Below are 22,080 nucleotides of genomic sequence, written 5' to 3'. Positions count from 1 at the left end.
CTTAACGGCGGCGAAAAGCTTCTCCAAGATTTTGCATCCGTAATTTCCCTGCCATGATTCATCTCTCACTTCTTTCTTTACTGAGGAAATCTGTTCCCCTGCTCCTCACATTAACATGCAAATCCTCATCTTTAGGAGAATAGTGGAAAGAAGAAAAAAACAGAAGACGCCCTTTTGTGTGGCGTCGGAGCGCTGAGGATGTTCCTTCCTGCTTCTATTAGCTGGACATGTTCCTTTGACAGCGATCTCCCTCCTGTCTAATGTACAGTCAGACCTGGTTACAGTCGCAATTACTAGTGTTCAGGTTAAGATTAATTGAATTACTGGGTGGCTTCCCTGCACTCCTCTGTGGGCGTATCAATCACGGCCTGTGCGCTACACGGACCCTTTATCACCCTCCTCCATCTTTATGTAAAAAGACGCAGGCTGTGCTGTTGCACTCCATCTATCAATAAACGGGTCCGGGGTGGCAAACTCATTTTCTAACACATTCCTCTCTTTAATCAAGCAGCCTGGCATTCAGAGGCAGTTAGTAAAAGCTGTCCGCCATCGTTTCTCCAAATGAATAAAATGTTAGGGAAAATTAAAAATAGAGCAGCTGGGATTGTAATGACCCTCGTGACAAATAGACTCTGACTTCATAGAATATTTGTGATACATTTTAATTGATGATTTGTAAAGAGAAATCCAACTATAGAGCGCCGTGAATGGCTCTTTTGTGCCGCGCGACCTTTTAAATGTAAAATACAATAGCCTGTATGTAAAGTGTTTGAACAGCTGGATTTCTACTTGAGGAACCAGGTAGCTTTTTCAAAACCGCACATGCAATGAATCCGCCGTGCTTCTGTTTGAATAAAACAGCTCTCAAGGCAGATTAAATGCCACTCTGTCATTCTCTCTCCATTCACCACCTCCATTATTAGCTATTCTAAAAAATTGTGCAGGATTTCTGGTCACGGTCTATAGTGCTGCCAAACCCTAATCTTCAGCATGTTTTATTTCCCTCATCACTACCATGCGACTCTTTGTTCGTCATCGAGCAGGAATATACAGAACACGCTGGATGTGGAAGTGCTGAAAGCCCGAAAATAACATCTGAAGGAAATAATGTGTTGGCCTCTTTGTCGGCCGTGCCAAAAAAATGCCAATCCCTCATTTCAGATGGACTCCAACAGCCACACACACTTGCGCCTCGAGCTTAGCTACAGTATAATTCTGTGTTTTGCATGGAGACAGAGGTTGGGCAGTCACATAGAGGTTGTGCCTGAGGCCGTCTGGCGTAGCCTCTGCCCATGTCTGCGAGACGGACGCTGCCAAGGCGACTGGCACTGGCCATGCCCCCGTGGAACAGGAGAAAAAGGATGTTTGGTGCCATCCTATCACCACACAGGCAGCTGCAGATAGCACACATGGCAAGTGTGTCAGAGTCCGTGCCTTTAAGCGCAGAGGCAGAGAGGGAAACGGTCCAATGTTTGGCCAGTAAGCCTAAAAAAGACCCTTGAATTAAGTGAAAGACTTTCCCGCTGAGTGAACGGAAGTAAAAGGCTGGAAAGATGAACTTCCTTGAGTAGTAAACACTTATATATTTTTTTAAATTTTACAGGGAATTGAAATACAGGACGGAGATGTGTGCCAGAAAAAAAAAAGAATATGTGGCAGAAGTATTTTAAAGAAAAACACTACAGTTGGAACGGAAAATGGTGGACCCAAGAGGAGAGGGCTTCCTTCTTTTTATTGGTTCCCAGGCTTTCCACAGCTCTGGTTCTCCCTCTCTCCCTGTCTGTCTCTGTCTTTTTGTCTCTGGTGGAAAATATGGAGGGCTCCCCGTCCTGTGATAAAGCTGTTGCCTGTGAGATGGGAAAGAGAGATCCATCACGTCGAGGCGTTGGTTTACCCTGCCAATCCGCACCACTGAGGGCTGTTACGCGTACATGCTCCATCCATGCATCATTTACCGAGCCCTTCTGTGCCCAAATAACATGGGTTTGGCTGCACGTTTGTGAAATCCTAAAGCACTCTGGCAAATCCTCTGAAAGTCTCGATATGCATGAATTCTGGAGGTTGTTTTGCGGTTTGTTTAGTTCGCTTCTTCGAAGAAGAGAGAGCTGAAACAGTCTCGTCTAAAGCCCCCTTGACTCTCCGGTGCCAAATGATAGGGTTACAGTCTCTCTTTGTTTGTGGAAGGATAACACTTAACTTCCATCAACCTTGGACTGCCAAGAAGAGAGAGGAAAAAAAAAAACCCCATCGAGGAACAGAAATACAGTACAGGAGGAAAATTGCAAACATGATTCTTTCTTTTTTCATTACAGTTGTACAGCTTGTAAAGTGCCTGAAGGCAGAGCTGCTGTGATGTTAGAAAACATTACCTGGAAGGTTTCCACGGAGTTCAAGGAAAATAAACATCCCTGACATTCAAGGGCATTGCTTGAAAAGCACTAAACTAGTAAAGGGCTTCAGGTATATCACAAGAAAACAGAGCTGCAGACGTAATGTCTCGGAAAGGTCAAACATTTTAACTTCAGAAACGATAAGACGATAGACACGATTGCTGTGTGCGTACACTGAACAGAAAGATAAACACAACAATTGCTTTTTGTGGCAGTTATTTTTTTGGAAGTAAACCAAACGTTGAAGAAGAGTACACTTGCAAGATAAATGTGACATTTTCTAATGTCACAATGGAGGGACAACTACGCAGATTTTAGCGCTGCTCATCGTGGAGACCACCTGAGTGTGATTGCTGTGTTCACACCTGCCCAAACGAACCGCACTTAGGGGGCTAACAACTTTAAGTCCGATTGAAACAAACCAAACAAGGCCTGAAAATTTAAGCCAATGCCGAAGTGCTGCAGTTCATTGAACGGCTACTTGAGGCTGGCTCCACAACAGAGCAAATCCCCACAGGCTCCACCCTCTCGTCCAAAAATGGTCATATTTGGCTCCAAAAAAAAAAAAAAACAAGATGGTGAAAGCCCGAATTCCGAACTTGAGGCTACACAACGGCTGTTCGCAAAACAATGGGTGACGTCACGGTAGTTACGTCTTAAAGTCTATGCACACAACATAACACCACAGATGTCACAATTTTGAGGGAACGTGCCACTGGCATGCTGACTGTAGAACTGTCCACCAGAACTGTTGCTCATGTACTCAATGTTAATTTCACTACTATAAGCCGCAGTCCACATGTAACCAAACCAGCTCAGGACCTTCACATCCAGCGTCTTCACCTACAGATCATCTGAGACCAGCCATCTGAACAGTTGATGCAACAGTAGGTTTGCACAATCAAAGAATTTCTGAACAAACTGTCAGAAACCGTCTCAGAGAAGCTAATCTAACATGCTTATCATCCTCAGCAGAGTCTTAACCTGACAGCAATTCATCACTCTAATTCTAATTTCTAACTTGTGCTGTTGTGAGGCTGGTTGGATGTACAGAAACAACACTGAAGACATCTTATGGTGGTGAAATGAGTTTCAGTTTACAGGCAACAGCTCTGGCGGACATTCCTGCAGTCAGCATGCCAATGGCACACTCCTTCAAAACTTGGGACATCTGTGTCACTGTGTTGTGTGATCAAACTGCACATTTTAGAGTGGCCTTTTATTCGGACCATTTGTAGGCACACCTGTGTATTAATGATGCTGTTTAATCAGCCACGCCATGCCATGCTACACCTGTCACGTGGATGGATTATCTTGTAAAAGGAGAAGTGCTCACAAACAAATCTGTGACCAAAATCTGAGAGAATTAAGTCTTTTGTGTGCAAAGAAAAGTCTCAGATCTTTAACTTAAACCTGTGAAAAATGGGAGCAAAAACAAAAGTGTTGTTTAAACTTTTTGTTCAGTGTATTTTTGCTCAGCCAAGGACAATAAAAAATGACCTCCGTTTGAAATATGAATCCCAGAATAAATGCTTTGTAATGTATGGGCTAATACCTCATAAACACAGCTGCTGAGCCAAACGAGCCCGAGATACGACGAGGTCAAACAGGTTGCTGACGAGTGTACACATTCACCAAAAGTGAATAAACAACAGAATCCTAGAAACAATGTAACCTGATCTTAATGTTACAGTACCATCTGCTGGCATTGTGAACTCTGAGGGTGGCACATTCTGTGTGTGACCCTCCTGACCGTGATCAATCACACTCCCTTTCTGCACATGTTCATCAAAGCTCCTGGGGTTCCTGATCCCAGAGGCCTGGAATATTTGCATGAATGTAGCCAGTTACTTCATCTTGGTTAGAAGTCAACAAACAGCTTTTATTTTAAGTGTGTCAGGTGAATGCATCAGGTGTGAGCGTCTGGTGGAGATCCAGGTGGTGTCTGCAGAGCGCCCTGCACCTGCTGCCTGTCCTCACTCACCCATCGGGGGGCAGATTCCCAAGATGCCAGAGGGCAGCTGCTGACAGGCACTACTTTGGATAGTCCCTTTGCTTCTATCTGCCTCCCCTGCATGGGGCCTCCTGGGGTCAGCTGCTAAGGGCATTCAAAGATGTCGGTGGGGGTGGCGGAGGTCAAGGAGTTGGCAAGGAAGGGGGGACTACAGTCATGGGTGGGTTGCATGCTTTCAGCAGGAGGTGAGCGTCCCGGTTTTACAATTATACTCCCCGATAATCACTTTCACAATCCGAAGGCAGCTCGGAGCTCATGCTCAGGAGGTCTCTGGTGATCACGTTACCTCCGCTGTGTGTGCCCTCTACAACCCCGACCCTGACCCCTCCACCCACCTCGGCCAGACCTCTCCACTCCACCTGCCATCCAAAAACCTGACCCTATGTTAGCGGATGTAGTGGAAAACAGAGCCAGTCAATACCTAAATCTGAAAACGCAATGTTTAATATTTATACCGTCTCTTGTGAAGCATTGACCATTTTTAACCAAGTACACACTTTATGAGTTGACAGATTTAACCCAGCCAAAGGTGGTTTATTTTGGACATAACTTTATTTAAAGCTTGAAGGTAGACCTGCAGGTTTCATACACTGGTTAATATATAAAACCTCTCCCTTCCGCAATAAGCCCCACTCCCACATCCTGTTTCATGACGAAGCATGTCTAACTACATTAAAAAATTACCATCCAAAGCTGTTTCCCAAGACCTTAAAGAATATTTCATTTCTGCTTTGTAAGTATTTTCCAGAATGGAGTCAGGCTAAATTAATCGAGCGGTCAATGAATGGGTTAAAAAATGGGTTTTAAAAGTCTTAATTGTGCCACAGAGAAATGCTAAATCCTCGCAAAGCCTCACTAAAGAGTCCTCAGAGATACATTTTTTAAGTGTTTGCACACACAGACACATAACACCAGCAAGAAAAACCCTGATGTTCCTCTTATTTTTGGCTGATATAATTATATAAATCCAGACAGCCGAGTGAGGTATTTTAGCGTTGGTATACAGTGTGGTGCGAAGGGAGCGGGGTGGTGAAGACCAAAGTATTTACAACTCTATCGCTGTATTTAAAACTCGGAGGAACATGTCATTCCTGTATTCCGGGCCGGGTTACATCCAAGGGCAGCAGCCAGCGAGCGCCAAAAGTACACTGGAGGTGCTTACAGTGTGCATGCTCACATAAATATGGACACACACACATATACACACATGGTTAAATCTGGCCTCTTGTTCCAGCTGGTGCAGCTACACAATAAATAATGTACACATGCATGGTACAGCTTGTTTTGTATGTTATACTGTTTTCAGTGTGGTGTTTGTAAAATGGTAAAACTAGGGTTTAGAGGTTTATAAACTGCTTTAGAGCAACTTCTACAGCAACTTTACTGTCATAAAACATAGGTGCAGATTTCAGGAGGAGGACACAGGGGTCATTTCCCCCTTAATATTTAGTACATGTGCATTTATCCCCCTTAATAAAAACATGATGACTTTAATGAGCAGATGAACTTTGATGAGCAGATGACTTTAATTTTGACCGAACTGAAGACATTTACATCATAAATTGATGCTAAAAAGGCACAAAGTGGCACATAAAAATACACTAAATTAAGTGTTTTATCTATGGATGTCAATAAATAACTGCCAAGAATATTTCCGAGCGATTATTCATATCGGTCTATAGCTTAATCTTGCTGTTCTTCAGTTTACTGCACTGCGCACCTACCAGGTCTGGTGGAGGCTAGCTAGCAGCGTCACTCCTTTTGGCGATTACTGCTAGTAACAGCATCCCAACCCAACAACACTGCTGTGGAAACACTGTGGATAACCTTTCGGTCTCCTCCCACGTCACCCTGGTTAATAAGCGGCTTTCTTTAGAGTTGCGATCTTCCTTTAGTATCGGTAACACTGTTAGCTCCCTTAGCACAGTTAGCAGTCAGTACATTTACATGCATAGATAAGTCAAGCTAGGGTTATAGCTCGACTAGGCCATTCAATTGGACTACTGTTTTTGTACCAGTGTACAAGTACGAGAGGGGAATCGATTTATTGACCGAAGTATGTCCGACTCTGCTACAATAGGTGGCAACATGCCACCTTTCAGCTTGTCATTATTGGACCTTTTTCCGATAGACTTATTACATCACAGACCAAACAATCGACAAACGAGTTAGCTATGGTAAGCTAGCGGTAATCTGGTACCATGGTGGACTGCTTTGCAGCTCTGTACATTTTGTCCGACCAAAAAGTCACAGCTCTAGATGTAGATTTTGCCATGTTTCGCCACTGTGAAGCATGCGGCAAGCACCTCGGCTGGTTTAGGTCCGATTGACTGCGTACATGCAGGCAGAATTTGACCCCCAGTCGCATTATCTGGGTGTGTTAGTCTGACTGAGAAATTTGATTTAGTATGATTTCAGTCAGACTAACACGTTCACAAGTATTTTAAAAGTCTGGTTTTAGTTGGACTAACACGATTAATCAATTTTCTCTAATGTCATGTAAAAGCACTGACTGTCAGCATGAGTAGTGGTGCTAACATAATTAGCAGTGCTAAAGGGGTTATGAAGCTCAAAACTAAGCCACAGACTCACAGGGGCTACCTGGTGGCCACCATGTTTCGGCAGCAACACTGTCCCACCGTTGGGTGGGTGGTACTAGCAGTAACCGCTACTTGCCAATTGAGCGGCCCAGCTAGCTTTCACCCAACCCAGGTGATGCACAGTGCAGTGCAGCCAAGGTTAACGTTAGCTAACAAGTGGAGACCGGAGCATGGGCAGTAGGAACTATGTTTCTGTATGTTAGCATAGCAAAGCCAACAGAAAATAACATAAAAGGCAAAACATTTACATCACAAAACATTAAATTTTCACCATCTCTAAAGGAAAGTGTTTTGAAATGTGGTGCTAAAGCTCACTGAGGAAAGGCCTCTTGTATTTTATGTGATTTTGCATTTTTTCTTTAAAATGACATCCCAAGTGTGATGCTCAAAATTTTATGTGTCCCCCCTGCTGCTGAAACAAAACCTCCACCCTCGCTCCTAACAGACACACAACCGAAGAGATCCACAGTCATTTCTTCACTATTAACATCCAGCCTCTCCCATTTGGAGTTATGTCATGCTTTCCACCGCTCCTCCAGACCTCCCCACACTCAGAATGACAAGTGAAATGTCAGGCTGCAGCGAACAAGGCCAGAGTTTAAACTCTGCCACCCAATTAATTGACACACACTCTAAACACAGCCAACATACAGTATGAGAAACTTGGAGGTCGGCCTCGTTTCAGACGCTGGGAATCCAACAGCTTTTCACCGTCAGCACATGACAAATGTGAATTTATTTTCTTTAAGTTTTTCTTTTTCTTAATGGTCTGGTTGGGTCAACAAATCCAACTGGGTAGCGCTAATGTAGGAAAAAAATGCTAATCACTAATGAAGAAAAAAAAGAGGCATTCATGGAATTTAAACACAGCATGTATTATTATTCCATACATTTACATCTGGATCCTGACTCTTAGTAAGAGAGAGAAAGTCGAGCTGCCACACAGGCCGCTGTAACGACACAGAAATACGGATCAGGAAATCCAGATCCTATCGACACCGCCGCTTTCTAACACAAATCCCCACTGGGTCACTGCTTTTATGATCAAGAGCCATTTTTTATTACCATTACAGAATGTCCTTTCAAATAAGGCCAGTTTTATGAAGAGGGAAACCCCTAATTTAATGTGATTCTTCAGTTTTTCTAGCCGAGCACACTCTTTTCATTTGCTTTCTCGTGGTTTTAAGTGTCGCATACATGAAGGAAAACACATAAGGAGAAGCCACTGACTCAACTTTACAAAAGATTTTCTGATTTATAATCTGCCGTACACCTTTTAATTTCCTGGACCTCAAAGTTGTGGTGTGTTTAAGCCACACGGAAAGCCTAGTTGTGCGTGTGTGCATTTATTCCTACACTGGCTACGGCTGTGTTTGTTTGTGTCTCGATAAATATGCGTGTGGCGGAGTTGGAGGCAGATTGCCGTTGTGTTTAACGGGTCACACATGTTTTTATGAAGGATAATTAACCCATTAAGGGATCTGGTGGAGGCTAATCCGACCGGTCTGCAGACATCAAACAGGGACTGCGGCTGGGTCTAGACAGGTGAAAGCCGGGCGTTTGGTAACCCAAGTAGGCCCAAAACATAATACTGACTCCTCTGTAGCATGGACCTCTGCTTTAGTTCACAGTGTTTGTGCTTGACCCCCTTGTTCACTCCGAGTGTCCATTTCCACAACAAAAGCCTAACAGGTTGTATGTGATTATACGGATACACCGCTGAGAAATGTGCAGTGAAATGTAACACTGACTGACGGGGCGATTGGGCCGGGTGTTGGTTTCCTGTTCAACAAAAGGTCCGAGTTTACCGAGAGTCTCCGGCAAGAAAAAGTAAATGTGACATTTTATTCAGGGAGCTAAAGCTGTGTTTTTAGTTCAAAGTGCAACACCCCAGAAAAAAGTCAAAGTTGTTACCAAGATTTGAATAAATGCAGATGGTGAGACAGAATTTCGCCCAACTTTTTCGAGGTCTTAGGACACATAAAAGTGGAGTTTAAAGCTACCAATGTTTCATGCTCTGACAGCCGCGGTGCTGTCAAAACGGGAAATTTTATCCCTCTCAATAAATCACAGATTTTTGCATCATAGCTTTGGGTGTGATGGAAATTCCCACAACAAGCCAGAGGAGTATAATTCTGAGAGAGAGCTGGAAAAAAAAGGAAGGAGATGTTGCCACGTCACATTAGGAGTTTAGAGGTGTTACAGTACACATTCCCATCGGGACACGGAGACGGGTGATTCATGCCGAGGACACATATCAGCCCTGACAATAAACAAAGAGTCTCCTGAGACGGAAGCTTCTGCGTTTTAAGTATTCACTGCTGCTAATGAATGGAATCGCATAATTCAAGCAAATTGGACACGGTGATTAGTCACAGAAAATCTGTCCTTGTTTTGCACAAACACCAACACATTGTTTTTTATTTTAAAGGACGGCATTACCGAGTATTCAACATGTACTGGGAAGCACGGAGCTGCTTCTTAGCATTCGGGAATTTGTTCTTGACAAATTATGATGTGTCAGATGAGTTTTAAACGTTCGTGCAACCTTGAAATCTTTATTGGTACAGTAACTCTGGCACCAAGGCACTAACGCTGCGGCCATCTTTGACGAGGGGCCGGTTCAGCCTTATTTCCTGGTTTCGACAAGCACTTCTGAAGTGCACAAAAACACGTCCTCGAGCCAGCAACTTCAAATGAACGCGACTCAATCAAAAGCTTCCACAAAAACACAAAAGCCATCAACAGGAAGACTCTCAGACGTTGACGAGATGAACTCCTGCAGAGCGGGCCGCGCTGTTGTAACAGTTATTTATTCCTCTTTTCATTTCAAGGGTGCTTCTGTTTTAAAATGGACAGCATTAAGGGGAACCGGCACTAAGGTCCGTCCTTGGAGGCACGGTCCAAATTCCAGAGAATCTTGGCAACTCCTCGGGATAGATGGGACCCTCATGGATATAAAACCCCACAATGGATGAATAGGTAAACAGAAGGGTGTGAAAGAGTGATGGCGAAAAGAGAATGTTCACTCTCAGAGAGGCACAAAGAGGGAGGTGTGTGAGCGGGAGATGGGAGAGAGCCAGAGTGTTTGGGGGTGGAGGGGAGAGGGGGCGAGGAGGGTCTGGAGGGAGTTGTCAGTTAGGGAGAGTAAAAGTTTTGTCTCCAGGCTTTTAGAGGGTGCTGTGTGTAGTGTTAACTCAATCAAAAGGTGAATTATACCTCCCGAGACACTCAGGTAACCTTTCATTATGGCCCTAATCCTTCTTAATAACAGAGCTGCAATGTCGGCAATGCCCCATTAGACAGAGAACCACTGAGAGGGAGAGCCATTATTCCCCACAGGCCCTGTGGAAATGTGAACACACAGCGCTCACTCACACACACACTCGCTGTGACAGATGAAATCAATCACAAATTCAAGTTGAGCGAGGAAAAACGCAGCCCTCCACACGCAGATAGAGACAGCGGAGGAGAGTCAGTGTGTGTTTATGTGGGAGCAGAGTTTCCCTAAAGTTTCACTTTTGTCAGGCGAAGCTATAAAAGCAAAGTCAGACTGAAACTAACTCTCTGCAATAAAGGATCAACAAGACTGTAAACTTGTGTGTTTAACCTTTAAAGTTTGGTAAAAAAAAAAAAGTCATACTATAAAAAGTTTTAAGTGGTAAATTATGACACCATAAAATATTATTGAAAATCAATCCTGTTGTATTTTTTCTGCAGTAAAATATATTATTTCAGCTTCTTAAATTAAGGTTTTGCACTATGTTATCCCCTCTTATCGGACAGTACTACACACTCAAATACACATATAAATTAATTATTTTGCTTCAGCTTATTGACACATTTGGTATCTTTAGGATCTCTGGTATAATTTAAAATAAAATCCTGTTGATTTTAAGAGCATTTGGCTGCACAGCACTACTTTAAATGGCTGTCACGCCTGTGTGGGAATGGGTTTACACAGGTTAATCGTCAGCACATCTTAAGTTTAACTTTTTAGAGAAGCTGTTTTGCTTTTTAGCCACAAATTAAGACTTTCTGTGTTTTATTTATGAAGCAGGGTGAGTGTTTCTGGAGCAACTTCACGTACTTCCAAAGTGCACAGAGAAGGGAGATAAATCAAAGGTGTCGAAACTCCTGCAAAACTATTTTGAACAACTTTATTGTACATGCAATAAAGTTGTTCTAAATACTACAAGTGGACGCCTGTGATTAAATTATTCATTTGTAGGAGCAAGTGTGATTAAAGTCTGGGTTTAATGGAAAAACTGAGTTAAAGAGAGGGCAATAAATCTTATTAAAAAGCTATGTACAAAGTGAAAATGTGTGTTTACTGAGCAAATACTTATCACAGAAACTATACTGTTCTTTGGCAACTCGCTAAAGATCAAATAAACAAAGTTGCATTTAAAAATATTAAGAAAAAATTGTGAGAAACTTATAAAGGCGTTATTTCTTCGACTAACAATAATGTAAACTGCAATTTAAAATTTTAAACACTGAATACTCGTCCTTATCTTATTCCCCAGCCTAATCCAGCTCCAGACCATGATTCCACTTTGGCCCTGACCAACTTTAAAGGCAGCCAACCCTAAAATGTGCAACAAAATGAGCAGCCTGATAACATCTAATGAAAACAGGCCTAATGTGGCGCAATAAATCAACAGGCTGTCCAAAGTGCTTCATCCAGCAGCAACAACTAGGCTGCCTCTACCAAAGCTGAGATGTTAAATAAAGATTTGTGGGTCGTGCAGACTAATCTTTATCAGTGATGAAGTAGGAGGCTGAATAAAAAAGTTGGATAAACACAATCTATCATCATGGCAATTTAATGAGTAATAACAATAAACAGGAGTTGAGTTGAGGGGGCTTTAATTAATTTATTTTAATATCTCTAGAAAAGTTATTTTCCATGCTTAATAATTATGTTGTGTTTAAGTTTAAATTCTGTAAGTTATTAATACTTTAATTTACCTGTACCACTCCAGCCCGTTCTCATAGTTGCGGTCGAAGAAGTGCGGCTCCGCTCCCACGGCTCTGATGTCCGGATGCACCCGGAGAAACTCCAGCAGAGCCCGGGTGCCTCCTTTCTTCACCCCGATGATGAGCGCCTGGGGCAGCTTCTTGCTCCCCTCCCCGAGCGGACTCACTTTACCTGCGAACCTCGGCGACACTTTCCTGGACGCGACTAGATCCGGAGGCGGCAAGATGAAAGCCTCCTCCAAGAGGTGCCCCGCGCGCTCATCCGCGAGGACCCGCGAGGAGCGCCTGGCGGCCCCGTAGCCCATCAGCTCCGAGCCGGCGGTCCATTCGTACGCCAGCCGCTTCGTCCGCAGCGACCTCAGGTCCTCGAGGAGCCGGCCGGAGGTCGCTTTGACCGGCGAGGAGGTGCTGCAGCGGTCGGTGAGGCAGTGCAGCAGCAGGACAGAGGTGAGGAGGGAGCACAGCATGACCGCCGCTTTCCTGAAGATGCCTCGGGACGGGGGGTCCAGTTTGCGGATGCGGCTAAAAGCCATACCGGTCCCTGGGTGGTCGGTGCAGGAGCCGCAGCCATGCTAAGCACACATCACCGAGTCTTTCTGCCATGAAGAAACCGAGGAGGGAGTCTTCATCCACAGTGTGCTGCTGTGGATAACACCTGTCTCCTCCCCGGATAAAACACCAAATGATACCTGCTGCACACAGGTGAGACAGATGACACCCAAACTGACCACAAACTGCCAGAATAAAACCACGCAGGTGCTTTTACACAGCGTGGAAACGGTCCACACACTCAGGTGATAAAGTGTCTTCTTCCCTCGCTCTGTGCTGGATGTCACCACGAGCCCTGATGTACCACCCGCACGTGTATAGAGTTGTAAACTTGTCTCGCATGTCAGGCTGCTTGACAGGCACCTCCCTGGCCAATGGGAGGAGGAGAGAAGCAGGCAGGAGCCAATCATATTTATAGGTGGGCGGGGACTGTGACACAGAACAGCTCGGCTAAATCAGAGGGAATTTTCATGTATAAAATAAAGTTGTGACGTGAGGAAAACACACAGTTAAAAACGTATTTCACCGCTGGGAAGAAAACTACAATGTCTATGCAGTAAAAAGATCTAAATACTTTCGAAATTGGTGCGACATGACACGAGAAAACACAGAAAAAGTGCTGTTAGCTCAAGAGGTAGAAAACCTACAACTACCAGAATGCAATGTGCCGCTCCAACGGCTCTCGCTGGTGGGTGACGTAATGGAATGCGAGCTTGGCCGTTGGTTTTAACAGGAAACAAAATGGCGGCTGCCTGGTAACGAACAATCTGGAATTATAGTGAAATGGTAAGGAAAAATATGTTTTTTGTTTGTTTCTTCACTTTTAGGCAGCTCAGTAACGGAGTATTGTTTCATATTTTATCAGCACTACTTTTCAGTCTTCCTATTTACAATACAGTGAACAGTATGGTGCCCACTTGATCATAACTTCTCACATTACAGCCAAATAGCAGGGGTGGGAGATAATGGCCCTAAAATAACATGATATTTTAGGGTATTTTTTAAATAACAATATTCTCGATGATATGAACAATTAGTAAAAAAAAAAAAAAAAAAAGAAATATTAATTAAAGAAAATAGAATTGCAACAAAATAATTGATATTCAGTAAAAACTAAACTAAAATGATCTCTCATTTCTTTAGTTTGTGAACAACAACAGTAACTCAGTAACTACTTTTGTATACAATATTAATAGTTCAACAAAATAAAATCTACCACAAATTACACATTTAAACAGCTCCCAAATACAAAAAATGTCCCCTGGGATCTATATGTATAAATCAACAGGTGATTTCCTTCTTTTAGTAAAATCCTAAATGACTGAGTTTTTTTTTCCCACCTGGACCTTTATGCTCTGCCATTTCTCCTCTAATCATCACGCTGTAACCTGTGACAGGCTGTTATGATACCACAACTATCACACACTCACATACATGGAGGTTTTTGTCGAGCTATGAGCGTCACGTAGGTTTACATTACCAAAAGTTTATGACAAAATGACTTGACGACACCAGTTTATTCCACACTACTGAAGCTGCTCCTCTTTTTGGAACCGCCGCGGAGTTGGTAATAATTTCACTTTCAGCCATGCCTGTTGTTGCTGTGGGTAACGGTATGACGTCAATATGTCAACAAGTCGAAATATCACGAGTTACAAAATGAATTTTTCATATTATATTAAAAATTATATCAGTATTATTGTTAACGAGATGATCTGGCACGCCTCGACCAAATAGTGCAGTAAAATATGTTTCTGAAGACATTTAGGTTCAAAACAGGCAACACAGTAACAGAATATTGGTTTGTATTTGATCAGCCCTGCCTGGTTTTACCATTTGATCTGAGTTTAGCCTGAGTTTTAAAGAGACACAGAGAGAGAGGTGGCTCTCTCTGTCGATCTGCATCTGTAGTGCTGCAGGGAAAACCTTTATATGTAGGCTAACACTTTTTTAAACTTAATGCGTAGTAGATCTTTAACTATTGTACATACATTTTTCATTTATATTTCACAGTTGCTTTAGCAATGTAAACATATATTTCCTATGCCAATGAAGTAAAATGATGCAAAATACGCAAATGAAGCGGTGCAAATGAAGTGAGTATTGTGATATCACATCATACACTTATTCATGATGTTGTGTTTATACCAAACGTGATGCAAATTTTAGCGTTGTGGTACTTGCACAAGTTTTAACGCTAGAATATTTTGTGTTGACTTGCTTCATACGTGTGAATAACTCACATTATACGTTCGTTAAATCGCTGAATCGATGAATGAACTTCCACCGGTACATCCTCAGAGTAATGTGTCCCTGGAGGATCTCAGTGCTGATTGGCTATTGTGGTGCGAATTGGTCACTGAAACGTGGAGTTTTCAACTCTTACAAATAAGCATATGACGTGAAATTGCACCACTTACTTTATTCCCGCCACTTAATTTGCGTATTTTGCGTCACATCCATTGCGTCCAATGCGCTGCCTGGTGGGAATTTGGGAATTTCGCGTCTTTGCATTGACTTTACATGTAATTCGCTCGCATGAATTGTTTTATTTATGCCTGGTGTGAACACAACATGAGTTTAAAAAAATCTGAACCTCAGCGATCAATTTGCATCATGATAGCTAATCAGCACTGAGATCCTCAAGGAACGTATGACGCTGTAGACGTACTGGCATACTACCCAAATTGTTAAGACACACAGGTGGTTGACAGTTGGCAAAATATTCCTTTAAATACACACGACAAGAAAGAGACTTGCAAAAACCAGACAAATAAGGATATTTAAATGCTTTTATTTATTTAGTTTTTTGTTTAAAAGTATTAGCATAGACAAATACACTGAAATTACACACAGTACAATAAATGAATCTATACTCCTAAATACTAAAACTGATGCTAAGACAAGCTACAAATCAAACACACACCACCTACAAAGAAACAGACAGAAGCTGCAGTCAAGCTTGCCTGGTAACTTTATAGATATGTTTGTTTAGTGCACCGTCCCCAAATTTTTCCACTGTAGCAGCTTGTTTTTGGACGCCAGAATTATTCCTCAGATCTCCAAAACACTCGAGGGACCATTTCTCCACATGCAGCTGAGAGTCGGGCCACCAAAGAAGACGCCCTCCACCATGAACTCTCTTTTTTTATGACACGCAGAAGAACAAAAAAAAGTGAAATAATGATAACGGGGCACATTATTTCTTTACAAGTGAACAAGAACAGAACCAAATGTTTCACATCTGCTCCTGCCTTTTGGGTATTAGCATGAGAATGTGCAGGCAGTGCTTCAATGCTGCACAGCTCACTGCTCGAGAAAGAGGATGGAGACCTCAACACTGGGCTGTATTGCCAGTGCCAGATGTCCCCCCGTGTTGTCGAAACAATGCACGGGGGTGTCTCCGCATTTAACAAATCACACCCCGTGTCTTTTCTCTGTCTCTCCGACACTGGAGATGTTCGACCCCCGCAAACCCACTGTGATGACATCCAGCATTCCCTCACAGAGGTCAAATGGCTTCACACTCGCTTCTTATCAAATAGTGGTGAAATAATGATGTTTAAAGACGTTACATCTCTTTCTTTTCATGACTAATTTAATGCTTAAAGTCCCTTAATTTCTCCTGGCACACTTTATTTATTTATTTATGTATTTAAACAGGTATGAAAGAGACAAAGTTACGACAAAAAGGTTCCCAACCTCTTGGTCTGGGCCTCCACAGAGGTCACAGGATAAATCTGAGGGGTCAGACATGATTAACGTGGAACAGCAGACTCCAAAACAAATTTCTGATTTTCTCTAACAACTCCAGTCGTTCTGTTTTTTTTTTTTAGTGAAACAGTGGATCGTTGTACCCATTGGGGATAAGTACTCAGGTCCTTAAGTAAAAGGTTCAGTGTCATAGTATAAAAATACAGTTAGGGACTGTTTGTTTCTTTTGAGGGGGAGGGAAGGAGCATACAAGTTTAAATGGTTGTATTTTGTATTTATTTTACCACATATTATCAAAGATTATTAAATATTGTTATATTATTAAATATTGTGATACAAGATATGCCTTCAGAGGGCATGTTTTCTTTAAATATTGCCAAATTACACAATTTATCATAACAAGAAACTGTAAAAACAGAAATTATTGTTGGATTGTCTTTTCTTTTTTTAAGCCTCTTTATTGGGTTTTGAAGGACGGATAATTTGTACGTTGGAAAGGCAGCAATCTGTATCCCAACATAGAGGCAAGATGAAGTAAAGTAAGTTTTAAAATAAAAAAGTATTAAAGTAGTAAAATTGACGTTCTAATTAGTACACAAGAGGGGAAATGAATAAAAGGAAAACACCTAGGCTATACGTGTCACAAAAGATTCACTTCTGTTTTGGTTGTTGATCATTTGTTGAGAAACGGTTAACAGATTTTCAGGAAGATGTGTTCCTTGTTGGAAAGTTTATGTCGGAGATCGTTGGATTTTCGAATATCCGATGACCAAGGCTTCTGTCTAAAAAAACATGAACAAATCTGAGTTTAAAATAGTGATATTTTTCATTTAAAATGTTGCCAAAAATAAACCGTTAGCATGAACTAACCAGCACGACAAGAGCGAAAAATGGAGGCATTTTTTCAGTTCCAGGATTTCATCTTCAACCTTTAACTTTTAACTTTTAACTTTCAAACGTCAAAGAGTAAGTTTTAAAAATTGAATAACTAAATTATGGTGGAGGGAGGGTCGTGCATTTTCCTCCAGTCACTCTGGGAGGATTGAGGAAAAATGTTTGTAGGTTCGTGGAGGGTCAAAAAACACACAAACAAACAAACAAAAAACTAAAGTCGACCCTTTTATAAATAAAGAACAGTCCCTTACAAGTAAAAATCTTGCATTCAAAATCTCACTTATGAAAAGTACCAAAGTTTTCATAATGCAGAACGGTCATTTTCCAAGTGTTACATTGTTATACATATGATATTATTGGCAGTTTTGGCAGAGTAACTAGTTAAATTTAATTAAATTACAAAATATTTTCATTTTCATTTATTTTATTTAAAAGGTCAACACACATTAATCAACATGTCGGTGAAGATTCTCAGTCATGCAGGTCATTGTAATCATAAGTGCTATACCGTAGGACACTGGGACGCAAGACGCAGAGGAAGAAGAAAGGCCAGTTGCCAACAATAAAGAACTTATGATCACATTAATCAACATTCTGTAAATGTGCCAGTGTTAGCCAGCTGGCTAATTTTCAACTGTGGTCTTTGGCAAGATCTTTTTAAACCAATAAAATAAAGAAATTCACAGGACAAAGAGAAAGACAGCATTAACTCCTACAACAAATAGATATTCTCAGGATAGAACAGAAGTCATGCAAAGCAACAAGGTCTTAATAAAATGTTATTTTATGTTAAATAAATGTAATCAGTTACAGTTACTGAGACAAAATATGCAATTAAGTTACAGTTACTAATCAAAGTGTTGGTGATTACAAAGGGGTTACATCCAGATATGTTCTTTCCAGGAAAAAGTTTATGTGTAGAATATTAGAAGACAACATTCATTGGTTTTTTATGATCAGACTTTTCTTTAATTGACATTTACTGTACAAAACGCAGCAATGGAAAATGTCATTCTTGAAATGATCAGCCACCCTAAACAAAATCAATTTCTTAAAGACAAAACAGTAATAATAAGATGGAAGTGAAAATCAAAAACAAATGTCCCACCTAACAGGCCATCATACCGTCCACCTCCACAGGATCCAGACCACGACTCGTGACAAAATATAAATTCCAAAAGGCTTTTAAGGTTCAAACTCATTTTCGAAGTTCTCTGGCTACAGGGTGAATTGGTCCAAGTCTGAGGCACTCCCCCTAACGGCTTATTGCCCCTCCACTGCCTTCCATCCAGGGGCATTTCAATGGCCTCAACAAGGTATCATGTATTTGGGTATCCGATTTCCTAGACAGCTGAAAGATTTGGTCAAAGTTAATTTTGACCCATTATTACAGAAAATTTCTTGTGATGTTGAGAGATGGGCAACTCTTAATTTATCTATGGCAGGTAAAGTTAACGTTTTGAAAATGAACTGTGTTCCCAAACTTAATTATCTTATACAGTCCCTCCCCTTAGAAATTCCCCATTATTATTTTAAAAGGTTTGACAGAGTATCCAAGATATTTATTTGGAATGGTAAACGCCCTCGTTTGAACCACAGCAAGTTACAAAGACCAGTTGATAGAGGAGGCTTAGGGCTGCCGAAGATGTTGTTTTACTACTACGCTTTTAATCTAAGGCATCTGGCCCATTGGTCTCTCCCTCCCGAAAGGGCCCCCCCATGGTACGGTATGGAACAAGCTGTAATGGCCCCTCTATCACCCATTCAAGTCTTGTCTACTAAATTAAGTAAAAAAGCAAAAACACATCCAATAATTTCTCATCTGAAATTAATTTGGACTAAGGTTGCTCGAATATTTAAATTTGATCCCTTTCTGAATGTCTCTTCAAGTATCTGGTTAAATCCTAAATTACGAATTGGTAAATTCCCCATTTATTGGAAAATATGGCGGGAGAATGGTGTGGTCACATTGGGTGATCTGTATTGTCATGGTTCCTTAAAATCTTTTGGGGATCTGGTGCGGCAGTTCAATATCCCTACGTCTCACTTTTTTAGGTACCTGCAACTTCGACATATGCTGGTGGGGATTTTCAGGTCAGTGCAGCGGTTCCCAAAATGCAGAATTCCTAGATAAAATTATAAAGAGTTATGGAAAGGGGCACGAGGCGGCTGTCTATTATTCTATGATGATTCAGACTCTTGGCAACGGGCCCATTTCAGCTTTGCAGAAGACATGGGAAAGGGATCTGAATTTGACATTCAGTGATGAAGAGTGGAACAGAATTTGTAGAAGTGTTAAAGTAGTTTCAAGGGATGCAAGAGTACGTCTTATTCAATTCAAAATTATACATCGTTTTTATTGGACTCCTTCCAGATTATTTAGATTAGGGTTATTACCCACATCAAATTGTTGGCGATGCAAATCTGAGGAAGGTGATTTAGTTCATGTTTTATGGTCATGTGATAAAGTCCAGCAATACTGGATCAATATTCATGATAATTTGTGTGAGATCACAGAGATACAAATGCCATTTATACCTAGATTATTTATTTTGGGTGACGATTCAGTTCTGGTACGAGAGGATAAACATATCAAAAGTTTTGTCCAAACCAGTATTATGATTGGCAGACAAATACTTATCAGAGGATGGAAGACGGACCGGGTTCAATCTCTTCAAGAGTGGGCTGTAGAGATGGCACGAGTTGCAGCATTTGAAAAAATGTCATATAAACAACTGGGTAGATTGGATCTATATGAAGCAAAGTGGGGCAAATACATGAAATTTTTAAAGGGTTCCTGAAAGGGGTTGGATGGTGGAGAGATGCAAGTTTTCATTATTGTGAGTAAAAACAGAATAGTGCTTCTTATGTGTTTGCATTTTATTCAGCTACTATTACTTTTATTTTTTCATTTGTTTACCAATTAACTCTTTAATGCAGTGATTACTTTGTGCTGTATTAACCTTGTTTGGAGTCATTTTCTGTGTCTAATTTTGTTATAGTTATTTTGTGTTTTGTCTACATTGATGCAGGCTGTGTAGCTGTAATAGCTGTACATGAAGGAGCACAATGGTTGATGTTGGTAACCAGAAAGGGATCAGCATGGATGGTGGTGGCTTGGGAAGGGTTTGTTTGTTGGGGGAGGGGGGTTACTGTTCCTATTGTATTGTTGAAACAATGAAAATAAAAATGTTAATCACAAAAGGCTTTTAAGGTTCATTAAGACTGAGCTCCACATCTCTGTTGTTGACTCCTTCACCTTGTACACGGGCATCTAAAGCTCTACGTCCACAATATCTATGTACAGTAGATGTAGCGGCTTCCAGCGCGAAACAACTAATGTTTTCGCTGTTGTCAGCTCGCCTAATAGCGCTCTCTTTTTGATCAGTGTCATGTCTGGCTTCGACAGATTATTTAGAATGAGTAAAACAGGCGAGTGAGGCGCGCTGACCTCAGATACATCAGAGAGGTTAGAGGACAATAAACAGTCATTCATGTTGACTTGAATCCTCTTGCCACGCAGGAAGTCCTTCTTGTGGCTTTTTTATTAGCTTTATCGGCCAGTTTAAAACATTTGTTAGAGAAGTAATCAAAAACATAATTGAATATAAGAAGTTACATTACTTTGATGAAGTAATTAAATTAGTTACACTGCTTATTACATTTTAACAAGGTAACTGATGATCTGTGCATTTTGAAAGTAACCTTCCCAACACTGATTATTGGATAATTTTCTTGATATATTATGGTGGAGGAGGTATTCACACGTAAATACTGAAATGTAAAACTACTCTTTAAATAGTTTAAGTCAAACATCCAAAAGTACCAAAGTTTTCATATCGCAGAAAGGCCACTTTCAGATTGTTTTATTGTCATATATATATTATAATATTGGATCATTTTCTTGGTGCGTTATGGTTGAGGATGAACTCAGATTGTTTCTTTACGTAAAGTATAAATACTACAGTATGAAACTACCTTTACAAGTAAAAGTCTTGCATTTAAAATGTAATTTAAGTAAAAGTACACAAGTATTATTAGTAAAACGTACTTTGTGTTATTGAATTATTATTGATACATTGATTTATGAGCAGTATTTCTTATACATACATGTGTACATATGTATACAACAATCAAAAGGATGCCCCGTTAACTAAAGCACACACTGAGTCACAAATGAACACAAATCATAATGAACAACGTCTCGGATCTAAGGACATTTTTTGTGCGTACATAAATCCTAAAAACAACAAAGTTAAAGTCAAAAGTATTTCACTACTGGGGCTACTCAGTGAGTAGAGCAGGCGCCCATGTACAAAAGACTGTGTCCTTGCTGCAGCGACCCCGGGCTCGGTTCCGACCTGTGGCCTTTGCTGCTGTCGCCCCCTCTCTCTGCCACTTTCACACTTGATACTGTCCCATCAATTAAAGGCTGAAAAAGCCCCAAAAACAATCAAAGTATTTCACTACAACACATTGCTCAGATTGACCATATCACAAGGTGTCTGTTATGGAGTACTCCTTTGTCCTCTTCATTGTCAGATGTATATATCTAACATTCAACAAAACAGTAAATGGCCCCCAAAACTTTTACTTCTCATATACGTCAGGCGTTCTAAAGGACAAATTACGAGCATATGCCGAACCCAATATGTCACATGTGATCTGTTAGTCTTTTCTTTAAGCATTACCGTTGATCTTTTGCCGTGCAGGAGACACATATCTGTCTTGATTTGGTCCCTTTTGGCACACTTGTTGTCTTTTGGGTAAAACCCTAAGATAAAGAAACCATTGGATTGTCTTTTGAAATTATCTTTTCTATAGTTATTTTTTAATCTCCCCAAACGATTTGAAATAGTGTCCCCTTTATCACTACATGTTGTGCATAAATCTGAGATATTGCCATTCTATTGACTTAATATGTTCACATTAGCTT

At 41.1% G+C, this 22,080-nt stretch overlaps 1 protein-coding gene across 1 annotated transcript in view; it reads right to left on the bottom strand.

Annotated features, from left to right (window-relative positions):
- LOC125880570 (heparan sulfate glucosamine 3-O-sulfotransferase 3A1-like) overlaps positions 1–12,830 on the bottom strand; it is a 57,668-nt gene extending 44,838 nt beyond the window's left edge. Inside the window, exon 1 of the mRNA XM_049563150.1 lies at positions 11,979–12,830. Coding sequence (XP_049419107.1) covers positions 11,979–12,520 — 542 coding nt within the window. The 5' untranslated portion in view covers positions 12,521–12,830. The remainder of the gene's footprint in view (positions 1–11,978) is intronic.
- Positions 12,831–22,080: the final 9,250 nt, after the last annotated feature.

The sequence above is a fragment of the Epinephelus fuscoguttatus genome, linkage group LG20, assembly GCF_011397635.1.
Source record: "Epinephelus fuscoguttatus linkage group LG20, E.fuscoguttatus.final_Chr_v1".
In the NCBI taxonomy this organism is placed as follows: Eukaryota; Metazoa; Chordata; class Actinopteri; order Perciformes; family Serranidae; genus Epinephelus; species Epinephelus fuscoguttatus.
Note: the sequence above shows the minus strand (reverse complement) of the source record. Positions and strands in the feature narration are given on the sequence as shown.